This window comes from Lithobates pipiens, unplaced genomic scaffold (assembly GCF_037356315.1).
Source record: "Lithobates pipiens isolate NorthernLeopardFrog02 unplaced genomic scaffold, aLitPip1_a1.2 Scaffold_8, whole genome shotgun sequence".
NCBI lineage: Eukaryota > Metazoa > Chordata > Amphibia > Anura > Ranidae > Lithobates > Lithobates pipiens.
Genome location: NW_027507903.1, coordinates 690,577,990 through 690,591,950, shown reverse-complemented (window position 1 = coordinate 690,591,950; position 13,961 = coordinate 690,577,990). Strand labels below are relative to the sequence as shown.

Below are 13,961 nucleotides of genomic sequence, written 5' to 3'. Positions count from 1 at the left end.
AGTATAGGGCAGCGGTCAGCAGTAGTGCACCTCAACCCTATCTATTGTGGACCGATAGCGGTCCTTACAGAACAGCAGACTGTACCGCACTCAACCCTATGTACTGTAGCACCCTAGACCAAGTTACCAGTCCTTATAGGAACTTTTGTGGACCAAGCAGGTTGTGTGTTAGTGATTAGCAGACTGTATGTCAGTCCCTATACCAATGAAGGACTGCTGCAGTATAGGGCAGCAGTCAGCAGTAGTGCACCTCAACCCTATCTATTGTGGACCGATAGCGGTCCTTACAGAACAGCAGACTGTACCGCACTCAACCCTATGTACTGTAGCACCCTAGACCAAGTTACCAGTCCTTATAAGAACTTTTGTGGACCAAGCAAGTTGTGTGTTAGTGATTAGCAGACTGTACGTCAGTCCCTATACCAATGAAGGACTGCTGCAGTATAGGGCAGCGGTCAGCAGTGGTGCACCTCAACCCTATCTATTGTGGACCGATAGCGGTCCTTACAGAACAGCAGACTGTACCTCACTCAACCCTATGTACTGTAGCACCCTACGCAGACCAAGTTACCAGTCCTGATAAAGAGCTTTGTGGAACAAGTGAGTTGTGAATGATTAGCAGACTGCAGCAGAAGGGCAGCAGTCAAGTATAATATTCTTTCTATATTTGGAAGAAAGAATATTATACGTGTACAAGCCTATTACCATACCACTGATACCAGTCCTGAAAAGAACCTTTGTGGAACTAATAGTAACAGCAAGTCTTTAAACTGACCCTCACTGCCTGACACACTGCTTCCTTCCTGTCCCTATACAAAGTGGCAAAAAAGAGGAGCCTGGAACAATTAGCGGTTACTGGAATAGCTCTTTTGTGGACCTGATAGTAACAGCTAATGATGATGATGATGATGATGATGATGATGATGATGACGACTAAACTGACTCTCCCTGTAGCACACACCGTCCTTTCCCTAAACTGACAAAAGACACTCAGGCTGCTGCAAGAATCAGTAGCACAGCAAACCTATATACACCTAACACCTATACCAGTCCTGAAAAGAACTTTTGTGTACCAAATAGCTAGCATTTTATCTGTCCCTACTCCACACAGCAACCTTTCCCTATAGTGACAGAAGAAAGAATGTAAAATGGCCGCCGGATCGGGTGTATTTATAGGTTAGGGGGAATGTCCAAGTGTCCATGTGCTGTCATATCTCAATTGGCTGTCCTGTACCCCATGATGGATGTGTCATCATAGGTCAAAGTTCTTTTACACATTAAACACGTAAGTCCGCCGGGGTGAACGACGGCAATAGGCGAGCAAACGAGCGGACCGCGAACGACCGAAATTCGCCGCGAAACGACCGCCGGGCGAACCGTTCGGCCATCACTATTCCTGACATGTTCCTGTCACAGGATAATCCTCAGAAAAAGTTTATTTCTGTTTTATTCTCACAGCCAGACTGTGTCTGTCCTTTTGTCTTTGTTGTATTTTCTCTCATTCTTTATCTTTCTACATATTTTATACACTAAATAACAAACTAGTGTAGCTCTGCTCTATATTACACAGACAGACAACCTACCTGCAGACAGAGGTAAGTGTTACCACAACCCCAGTGTTACTATACGGCTGTGTAACTATGTAACAAACCACCTAACCACCTGATCCTGATACTTCCAAATAATAATTACACAACAAAAATGATAATACAAAGCAAATACTACATAGAATATATGTCTGCTACTACCACAACCTCAGTGCTGGAACAATGTGCTGCAGAATAATGAATTGCTAATAATACACTTTATACAGAAAACAAACAACTTTATCCCGATAATTGTAGAAATGGAGTCGGTGAGGATTTCCTCTCAGTAGTGCCACATCCAAAAACATGTTAGAAGCAAAATAAATACCCCTAAAGCCGCGTACACACATAGCCGTCTATCCAACGGACTTAGTCTGGCGGACTTCCCGCCAGACTGCTGGCAGACTTCCCGCCAGACTGTGCGCCGTACTTTCCGAACGGGCTACTTGCCCACACACGGCACTTTTTCAGTGGACTAATACGGCGACTAAGTCCGCCGTACTATCCGCCCTACTGAACGGACTCGTCCATGCAGGCGGAGAAAAGCCCGCTCATTTTGAGCGTGTCTCCAGGTAGGCGGGGCCCGCGAAGGAGACGCCGCTGGCCCCGCCACCTGGTATGGACTTAAAAGGGAACCCCAACGCCGAAAAAAATCGGCGTGGGAGTCCCCCCAAGTCCACAACAGACCCTTGTCCAAGCATGCTACCCGGCCAGCCAGGAAAGGAGGGGCCAGCGAGCACCCCCCCAAGCCGAACCAGGCCGCGTGCCCTCAACATGGGGGTGCCTTGGGGAAGGGGGGGCCGCGCAGCCCCCCACCCCAAAGCACCTTGTCCCCATGTTGATGAGGACAAGGGCCTCTTCCCGACAACCCTAGCCGTTGGTTGTCGGGGTCTGCAGGCGAGGGGCTTATCGGAATCCGGGAGCCCCTTTAATAAGGGGGCCCCCAAATACCGGCCCCCCCACCCTATGTGAATGAGTATGGGGTACAATGTACCCCTATCCATTCACCTGTAAAATAAAGTACAAAAAAAACACAACACACAAGATAAAATAATTTATTGCACAGCTCCGGGGGTCTTCCATCTTCGGGGTCTTCTCGCCGGACTCCTCTGCTATCCTCTTATAGCTCTTTTGCTAGCGGGGGAGCCGGGCATTCTTCTTTGTCACCTCGGCCTCTTCTTCCGACTTCAGGGGTTTTGTCCCCCTCTTCGGTTCTTCTGTTGCCGCCGCCTTCCGTTCTTCTTCTCCTGGAGATGTTGACTCAACGTTCTCTCCGGCCGCAATGCCAGGGACGCGCTGCGCGGGGACTTATATAGGGACAAGGGGCAGGGTCATAGGTTGATGTCACATGGTGACCCCGCCCCCTTACGATGTCACAGTCCCGGAGGATGCTGGGACTGTCGCCATGTGACATCAACCCATGTGACATCAACCCATGTGACATCAACCGATGACCCCGCCCCTTGTCCCTATATAAGTCCCCGCGCAGCGCGTCCCTGGCATTGCGGCCGGAGAGAGCTTTGAGTCAACATCTCCAGGAGAAGAAGAAGAAGAAGAAGAAGAAGAATGGAAGGCGGCGGCGACAGAAGACCGGGCCACCGCCTCTAAAAGAGCTATAAGAAGACGCGGTGGCCCGGCAGAAGAACCGAAGAGGGGGACAAGACCCCCGAAGTCGGGAGATGAGGCCGGCGGCGAGGATGAAAGCCGGACTCCTCCGCTAGCAAAAGAGCTACAAGAAGATAGCGGAGGAGTCCGGCGAGAAGACCCCCGAAGACGGAAGACCCCCGGAGCTGTGCAATAAATTATTTTATCTTGTGTGTTGTGTTTTTTTTGTACTTTATTTTACAGGTGAATGGGTAGGGGTACATTGTACCACATACTCATTCACATAGGATGGGGGGCCGGTATTTGGGGGCCCCCTTATTAAAGGGGGCTCCCGGATTCTGATAAGCCCCTCACCCATAGACCCCGACAACCAATGGCCAGGGTTGTCGGGAAGAGGCCCTTGTCCTCATCAACATGGGGACAAGGTGCTTTGGGGTGAGGGGGGCCGTGCGGCCCCCCTTCCCCAAGGCACCCCCCATGTTGAGGGCACGCGGCCTGATACGGCTCAGGGGGGCGCTCGCTCGCCCCTCCTTTCCTGGCCGGCCGGGTAGCGTGCTTAGACAAGGGTCTGTTGTGGACTTTGGGGGGGACCCCCACGCCAATTTTTTTCAGCATTGGGGTTCCCCTTTAAGTCCATACCAGGTGGCGGGGCCAGCGACGTGTCCTTCGCGGGCCCCGCCTACCTGGAGACCCGCTCGAAATGAGTGGACTTTTCTCCGGAAAAGTCCATTCATTTCAAAAGTACGGCAGACTGGCATACATACGGCTGGATTGTCCGCCGAAATGCGAGTCCGGCGGGAAGATTGGAGTGCAAAACTACTTTCTAAGTCCGCCATACTTTCGGGTCAAAAAAGTCAGCCGGAGGCTACACACGGGGGATTGTCCAGAGGACTTCAGTTTGCTGGACTTTTCCAACCGCTTGTTTGATCATGTGTACGCGGCATAAGGGGGACTTTTATGGCACTTGTATATATAAAGTGGTTGTCCGGAGAAATGTGACTTTGTAGATAAATCTCCCCCTATAATCCTCATGATTCATGTATTCTAGTAAAGGTTACGCTGTAATCCAAGGGCCGCTTTCTATTTTTGCAGCATTGATTTCTTACTTCTGTAAGTCCCAGCAGGCCGCCGCCATCTCATGTGTGGGCATCTGAAGCCAGACTGTATCTCTTCCTGTATTCCATGGTTACCCAGCATGCACCCCCAGATCTCGCACATGCTCAGAACAGCACGAGCCGTGTAATAGGTTGTAGGTCGGGTTTCCATAGCAACAGCAGTGTCAGAGGAAGTTCCTGCCCCTTAGCTATGGAAACCTCCCCTCCCCCTCCAGGAAGCAGGAAGTTTATCTACATTTACAAAGATTATAAATCTAGAAATACAAAAATCTCCTGCAAAAGGAAATTACTTTACAATTATCATCTTTTATAAAGGATATCCCTTGTTTATGTGCAGATGTGTGTGTGTGTATATAACATCTACACAGAAAGAGGGATATCATTTACAATTAGCATTGTTTAAAAAGTTATTACCTTTTCCAGATGCTGCCCCATCACATTATCCCCATCCAAACTGCCCCATCGTACTGCCACCACCAAAATTGCCCCATAAAAACTGCCCCATCCTATTGCCCCATTAAAACTTCCCCTTTATACTACCACCATCAAAATTGCCCCATCCTATTGCCCCATCAAAATTATGCCACAATTCTGCCACCATCAAAATTGTCCCACAATACTGCCACCATCAAAATTGCCCCATAATACTGCTACCATCAAAATTTCCCCATCATATTGCCTCCATCAAAATTGTCCCATTAGACTGCCACCATTAAAATTGCCACAATCAAAATTGCCCCATCAAAACTGCCTTATCCTATTGCCCCATCAAAATTGCCTCATTATACTGCCACCACAAAAATTGCCTTATCCTATTGCCCCATAAAAGCTCCCCCATACTATTGCCCCACAGAATTGCCCCATTATACTGCCACCATCAACCTTGCCCCATAAAAATTGCCCCATCATACTGCCACCATGAAAATTGTCCCATCATACTGCCACCATCAAAATTGCCCCATCAAATTTGCCCGTGAAATTGCCCCATTATACTGCCACCACCAAAATTGCCCCATCCTAGTCCTCCAATAAAAACTGCCCCGTCACAATTGCCCCATTATACTGCCTCCTCACAATTTCTCCATTATACTGCCCCATTAAATCTTCCCCATGAAATTGCCCCATCAAAACTGCCCCCAGCAAAATTGCCCGATTATATTGATCCATTATACTGCCACCACCAAAATTGCTCCATCATACTCCCACCACCAAAATTCCCCCATCATATTGCGCCCATCAAAATTGCTCCATCATACTGCCACCATCAAAATTGCCTCGATAAAAATTGTCCCCACCAAAATTGCCCCATTCTACTGCCACCACCAAAATTGCCCCATTCTATTGCCCCCATCAAAATTGTCCCATTGTACTGCCCCCATCAACATTAACCCATCATACTGCCACCATCAAAATTGCCCCATGAAATTGCCACATGATATTGCCTCCATGAAAATTGCCCCATCAAAACTGCCCTATCAAATTTCCGCATGAAATTGTCCATTCAAAATTGCCCCATTATACTGTCGCCACCAACATTGCCCTATCCAATTGTCCCAATCAAAACTGCCCCATCACAATTTCCCCATTATACCGCCTCGTCACAATTGCTCCATTATACTGCCCCCATTAAAACTGGCCAATGAAATTGCCCCCATCAAAACTGCCCCCATCAAAATTGCCCCAACATATTGTTCCATCATGCTGCCACCATCAAAATTGCAACAATAAAAATTGCCCCATCAAAATTGGCTCATCCTATTGCCCCCTTAAAATTGCCCAAATAAAAATTGCCCCATCATACTGCCTCCATCAAAACTGCCTTATCCTATTACCCCATCAAAATTGTACCATAATACTGCCACCATCAAAACTGCCCTATCAAATTACCCCATCAAAATTGCCCCATCATATTGCCCCATCAAAATTGTTCCACCATATTGCCACCACCAAAATTGTCCCACCAAATTGGTCCCATCAAAATTGCCCCATCAAAACCGCCCCATCCTAGTGCCCCCAATGAAAACTGCCCCAATTGCCACATTTTACTGCAACCACCAAAATTGCCCCATCAAAACTGCCTCATCCTATTGTCCCCATCAAATTTTTTCCATTATACTGCCACCACCACATTTGCCCCATCCTATTGCCCCATTATACTGTCACCATCAAAATTGCCATCATCAAAATTGCCCCATCAAAATTGCCCCATAGTACTGCCCCCATCAATATTTCCCCGTCAAAGTTGCCCCTTCATATTGCCCCCATCAAAACTGCCCCATCACAATTCCCCCATTATACTGCCCCCATCAAAACTGCCCATCAAATTGCCCCATCAAATTGCCCCATCAATATTGCCCCGTCTTATTGCCCCCATCAAAATTGTCCCATTACACTGCCACCACCAAATTTGCCCCATCAAAACTGCCCTCATCCTCTTGAACCATGAAATTGCCCCATCTTATTGCCCCATCAAAACTGTCCCATCCTATTGCCCCATCAAAATTGCCCCATTTTACTGCCACCATCAAAATTGCCCCATCTTATTGCCCCAATCAAAATTGCCCCATCCTACTAACACAATCAAAACTACCCCATCCTATTGCCCCCATCAAATTGGACCCATTATACTGCCACCATCAAAATTGTCACAAGCAAAACTGCCTCATCTTATTATCTTATTGCCCCATCATACTGCCACAATCAAAATTGTCCCATAAAATTGCCCCATCAAAATGCCCCCATAAAAAATTGCTCCATCAAAATTACCCCCATAAAAAAATTGCTCCATCAGAATTGCCCCATCAAATTTCTCCATGAAATTGCCCCATCAAAATTTCCCCATTATACTGTCACCATCAAAATTGTCCCATCAAATTGCCTGATGAGGCTACACTGATCGGCACCACCTGTGGGCACTGATTAATGGCCGCTGTGGGCACATATGAGGCTGCTTTGCATTTTATTTCCTAAGACCCCACCCACTGATTATTCATTGGATGTGTCTACTTTTGCCCCTCCCTGGAAGAACATTTCCCTTCTTTCCTGCTTCTCCCTCCAGGGCTCTGGGCTGTAAAGGGACATTATGGAGCTGTGATGATCTTTGCTCCTTTATCTCCACAAACCGAACTCTGACCGATCTGTGGATAACATTGGAGGATGATGAGAAGATGTCGGAGTCAGAAGTGAGACGACGTTGTGAGGTCCTCCGGAATGCCGGCTTCACTGTGTATAGAGGGTAAGATCTGTTATATTGGAGGTAACACACATACTAAGTCTTAGAATGTGAATAGTAAAATGTAGACAACATTGGATGGGGATGAGATGATGGAGGTGAGATGATGGAGATGAGATGATGGGGTGAGCTGATGGAGATGAGATGATGGGGTGAGGCGATGGGGGTGAGGTGATGGGGATGAGATGATGAAGATGAGACAATGGGGGTGAGATGATGGGGATGAGATGATGGGGGTGAGATGATGGTGTGAAATGATTAAGGTGAGATGATGGAGATGAGACAATGGGGTGAGATGATGGAGATGAGATGATGGGGATGAGATAGTGGAGATGAGATGATGGAGATGAGATGATGGAGATGAGATAGTGGAGATGAGATGATGGGGGATGAGATGATGGAGATGAGATGATGGGGTGAGATGATGGGGATGATGAGATGATGGGGATGAGATGATGGAGATGAGATGATGGAGGTGGGACGTTGTTGGGAGGTTGTCTACAGTTGTCTACGCTGAGAGGGACTGTTACATTCTTTCACACTGCCCAAAGCCAACACTAACAACCTCCCCCCAAAAAATACACAAACACAGATAGGAGAGGAGAGAGGGCTCGATCTGCACCTCTCCCCCCACCCCTACCCCTCTGTGTTTGACCACTCTCCAATCCCCGGTGCTGTACTTCAGAAAAGGAAAGTGGGGGCTGGAAATTTGAAGTACAGCCGCCTCAGATACATCTGGATGAGAGGTGCTGATTGCCAGAGTTCTCTTTATCATCAGAGTCTGCAGAGTGAAAAGGAACTCTACGAGTTCAGATGTAAAAGGGGAACTCTGCGGACTCTGATGTAAAGGGGACTCTTGTTATTAATTTCATATGATTAGAAATGTTATTTAATAACAAAATATATATATAGTTTATAATATAAAAAATAATAATTGCTGTGCGCTGCTAAAGTGTTCGGGTTTGACTTGAAGAAAAGGTAGCAACCCTACTGCCATGGTGAGGGCCCCTCACTTTTCCATCATTTCTTACAGAGCTCAGTATGAGCCCCTCCCCCCTTCCATCATCACAGCAACATTTCCTCCTCTAACACTCTCATTTTATTCTTCTATGAAGGTTTGGAGGAGGCTGGGATGTATCTATAAAGAGATGAAGATAAGAAGATGGTGTGTGGGAGCCCCTCCCCCTCTCAGGTAATACACGGATCCGGATATGAAGAGAATGTCCGGAATGGATGATATCAGAGTAAAGTCACATCAACTCTCAGCTTTTATTTTCTCTTTCTGATCCTTAAATATAGAATTCCAGTAATAGTAATCTTTCTCTTCTTTTCCTCTTCTAAATGGTGTCATTTCTGCTCAGTATTGCCCACTTCCTGTGTTGTTGTGTGACCGGTGCCCCCTTCACACCACTGATCTAGATAGTTGCACCCGCGCATGCGCGCTCCCATCTATTGTACTACAAGCCTGCGGTGACACACTGGCTGCACCGCCCATCAGATCACCGCTACAGCTCCGCCTCCATTGTCATCTGATTGGAGCCCCGCCTCCTCTCTATGAGAGACAGTGACCCCTGCACTTTCAGAGCTGCATGTGGATTGGCTCCTGGATGGTGTTGTGTAACGGCACAAGGACCAAATATTACAACAAACTTTATTCATACAAGACACTGTCCTGTTTTGTCAAATTTACTGACAATACATTTTACTGACATTTACTTTCATTGGCAAAAATTGTTTATTTTAACCATCAAAACCAATCGTGTGTCACCCCCAGGAAGATTCTGTCACCCCCCAAGAATATTCTGTGTCACCCCCCAGGAAGATTCTGTGTCACCCTCCAGGAAGATTCTGTGTCACCCCCAGACAGATTCTGTGTCACCCCCAGGAAGATTCTGTGTCACCCCTCAGGAAGATTGTGTTACCCCAGGAAGATTCTATTTCACCCCCCCAGGAAGATTCTGTGTCACTACCCAGCATTGTGTGTCACCCCCAGGAAGATTGTGTGTCACCCCAGACAGATTCTGTGTCACTACCCAGCATTGTGTGTCACCCCCAGGAATCTTCTATTTCACCCCCCAGGAAGATTCTGTGTCACTATCCAGCATTGTGTGTCACCTCCCAGGAAGATTCTCTGTCACCCCCAGGAAGATTCTATTTCACCCCCCAGGAAGATTCTGTGTCACCCCCAGGAAGATTCTATTTCACCCCCCAGGAAGATTCTGTGTCACCCCCAGGAAGATTCTATTTCACCCCCCAGGAAGATTCTGTGTCACCCCCAGGGCAGATTCTTTGTCACCCCCAGGGCACTCTGTGTCACCCCCTAGGAAGATTAACCGCAGAGCATTACATGTCACCCATCCCACTGCAGAGCATTAGGTGTAGTCACTAGTGATGGGTTGAACACACTCTAAACAATGTTCTGTAGATCTGCGGTCCGTGCTGATGGGAATAGCCTGGCCCATGTCTGCACATTGCCTGGGGGAGGAGAAGCTCTGCAGATGGATTTCATACACGGGGTCTTTGGCACCCTTTTTATTGTCTTGGAATCCCACTAGGCTTGGCTACTGAATCACTGAATCGAATCAGAGAATCAACTCACTACAGAGTTTGAATGAATCAAATCATGAAAGTGGATCCGATTCAATTCATTGTCAAAGATCCTCCCCTTTAAGGATTAGAGAGGGAGCTGAAAACACAGCAGCCTCAGATCATGATTTGTAAAAATTAGATATAACATGATTATCTGTGAGCCACCAAGACTCCAAATTCTGAATAAATCACAGAGCACACACGATTCTCTATTATATGATGTCTGAGTGTGAAGCAGGCAGCAGACAGTCAAGTCCCGTCTGTGAATGACTCAGAAAGAGAACACACAAGAATCAATGTTGTGTGAGCCAACAGAGCAGAATGACTCCTGAATCTATGAGTGACACATCAGATCACATTAGATTCATGAGATGTGTGTGAGCCAGCAGAGCATAATGACTCCTGAATATATAAATGACCCACCAGAGCACATTTGATTCATGAGTTGTGTGAGCCAGCAGAGCAGAATGACTCCTGAACCTGTGAATGACTCATCAGAGCACAATCAATTCATGAGTTGTGTGAGCCAGAAGAGCAGAATGACTCCTGAATCTATGAGTGACTCATCAGAGCACATACGATTCATGAGCTGTGTGTGAGCTATCAGAGCAGAATGACTCCTGAATCTATAAATGACCCACAAGAGCACATTAGATTCATGAGTTGTGTGAGCCAGCAGAGCAGAATGACTCCTGAATCTATGAATAACTTATAAGAGCACATTAGATTCATGAGTTGTTTATAAAGAAAAAAAAAAGACATTTAAATTGTTCTTTCCTGCAAGCTTTCTTTATTTTATAATTAACGGCTTGGTGGGGGGTCTGTATGATGAGGCCACAATGTAGTGCACTGGGAACAGGATTAGAGATTTTTTTGGATAAATTCTGGTCTCTCTTTGGCAGAGTTTGCATGGAAATAACACTGAGTCCCTGTGTACAATGGAATTATATACACATCACATTCACATATATATGTATTGATTAAACATTTTGTGGAATGTATACAATGTGATATCTCCGTGTAATTGTACAATTATCTCTTGTAGACGGCCGGAGATTTGTCTGGTGATTGTGTCCCGGTGTTGGGTCTGCTGGACCTCTTCCATGTATAGAGGATCTCCTCACCGACACCTCAGACTTCTCTGCAACCCTCTAAAGGAAAGACTTCTACTCTTCATGGATATAATGGTGGCCTCCCATTGTAAATTCCCTCTTCTCCCTTCTGTAGGATTCCGCACTTTCCAATATTATCAATACTTACTATGATGATGAGGATATGACTAATTATTGGGACTCGTTTATGGGGGTAAAAATGTTTTTCATCAATAAAAGATGACTGGAACAATCACTAATACAGACAAAGAGACTGCATCTTCCTCTTACTGCTGTCCTACTCCTCTCCATCCTCCATTCTCCTCTCCATCCTCCATACTCCTCTCAATCCTCCATACTGCTTTCCATCCTCCATACTGCTTTCCATCCTCCATACTGCTCTCCATCCTCCATACTGCTCTCCATCCTCCATACTGCTCTCCATCCTCCATACTCTTCTCCATCTTCCATACTACTCTGCATCCTCCACTTGCTCCATCCTCCATACTCCTCTCCAGCCTCTCTCTCCTCCCCCTGCACTCTCCTTTTATTGTATTTTCTCTCTTTTTCCCACACTCTCTCTCTCCTCTCCCTGCACTCTCTCTCTCCTTTCCTTGGATGTAATTAAGTGATGCAGCTCTATCTAACATACACAGCATTCCCGACTCCCAGTGTCTCTCTCTGCAATGTCTTTCTCCATGTTGCTGACATTATCTTGTATAAGAACAGAACCCGATCCATCAGAAATCCCAAGGAGAGACGGAGATCTCATAGCCGGGTCTCTGCTGCCTTATATCAGAGTTTTTCTTCCACAACCAGAACTGTATCCCCCTGAATGTCAAGCTTAGCCAAGTCATCCCATTTCTAGAAGTTCATCTTTACTTCTGCCAACTCCCCCATCTCTGCTCTGCATGACTCTCTGCCAATACGTCTCCTAAGACTTCATTGTGCCGAGTCCGTTCAGCCGCTTTGCCTTTCACTGACAACTTGCTGCAATTTTTTATTATATCATCTAAATGGATTTATCCACCGATTGTTCTGATTACATTTCATGTCTGATATATTGTATATGAGGATCATGTATTATTCCCGGAGGATTTCATGTCATGGATCATTACCCAAAGGGACGTGATTATCCAGATTGATTATTGGGCTACCAACATTATTACATAGTTATTGGAAGGTGTTATTCTCTATAGATTTACCCCATTAAGGTTTTTTTTTACTCATCAATAAAGTTTTGTATATTTTATTAACCTTATTCTGTGATTCTGTGATTATTACCAACTTTTCATCTTCATCTTGTTCTCCACAGCCGATACCCTCTCACCTCTACCTTCCTGCTCTCCCCTCTCCCTTCTCTCTCCTCTCCCACCTCTCACTTCCCCCTCTCTCCTCTCCCTTCCCCCACTCTCCTCTCCCTTCCCCCACTCTCCTCTCTCCCTTCCCTAGCACAAAAAATAAAAACCGCAGAGGTGATCAAATACCACCAAAAGAAAGCTCTATTTGTGGGGAAAAAAGGACATTAATTTTTTTTTGGGAGCCATTTCACACGACCACACAATTGTCAGTTAAATTTACGCAGTCCTGAATCACAAAAAGTGCTCTGGTCTTTGGCCAGCCAAATGGTCCAGGGCTTAAGGGGTTAAAGCTGATTCTGTACCTTCCCATATGAATTACAAATCGTCAATGTACCTTTTGTAAAAAATGTGCTCTCCTCCCTTGCACTCATAAATAGGTTCACTAGGCTTAGTGTGAATTTTGCACCCATTGCTGTGCCTTTTATTTGGGTAAAAAACTGTCCGTGAACCAGAAATAATTCTGGGCCAAGCAATAATCTAAAGCCATTCCTAAAAAACCCTCTAAGTGACTCTTGGTGGGTGCTGGAGCGCCCTGCTGTGAACGATTATATCAAGAATTGTAATTACATGCCATTGTTAAACAGTGGTGGAAAAATTGGGCCTTTGGTGGTTGTGGTGGTGGTGCAGGTGCCACAACAAGTCCTCACAGTTACTCTTGGTGGTTGCAGGAATGGGCCCTGCTGTGAAATATTATATCAAGAATTGTAATTACATGCCCCTGTTACACAGGGGCTGAAAAATTGAGTCTGTACACTGCAACCTCTACCATATACTCTAGTTGTAGTGCAGGAATGAGCCCTGCTGCAAAGCATTGCATCAGAAATTGTATTACATGCTCCTGTTAAACGGGGGCTGAAAAATTGGGCTGGTGGCATCACCCAGAACCAAAAATGTTCTTCCAAGATATCAGCGGGATCATTGAGGAGGAAGAGGATAGTCAGGCAACATAACAGGACAGTCACTCCGCAACAGCTTAGGCAGGCTTAAAGGGATGTGACATTTAAAAAAAAAAAAATAGTTGGTTACATCAGCTTCAGGTGCTTGGTAGCTGGTGGTGATCCAAAAATTATTCATCTTTATGAAGGTCAGTCGATCAACCAAGTCGGTGGATAGGCGTACCCTGTGATTGGCTACAAAGCCATCAGCAGCACTAAAGGTGCGTTCCGAAAAAAGCTAGATGCAGGACAGGCCAGTAGCTCAATTGCATACTGTGCAAGCTCTGGCCAGTGATCCATCCTCAAGAGCCAGTAAGCCAGAGGATTTACGGTGGGAAAGATATCCAAGTCTGACCTAGGTATTCCTGCACCATGTAAATCAGACGCTGGCGATGGTTGCTGGAACCGATCATACCTTGGGGCTGCAGACTAAAAAATTGTCTGAAC

At 46.2% G+C, this 13,961-nt stretch overlaps 1 protein-coding gene across 1 annotated transcript in view; it reads left to right on the top strand.

The window, feature by feature from the left end:
* Positions 1-12,479, top strand: part of LOC143963526 (NACHT, LRR and PYD domains-containing protein 12-like) — a 93,689-nt gene extending 81,210 nt beyond the window's left edge. Inside the window, exon 4 of the mRNA XM_077473201.1 lies at positions 11,173-12,479. Coding sequence (XP_077329327.1) covers positions 11,173-11,392 — 220 coding nt within the window. The 3' untranslated portion in view covers positions 11,393-12,479. The remainder of the gene's footprint in view (positions 1-11,172) is intronic.
* Positions 12,480-13,961: the final 1,482 nt, after the last annotated feature.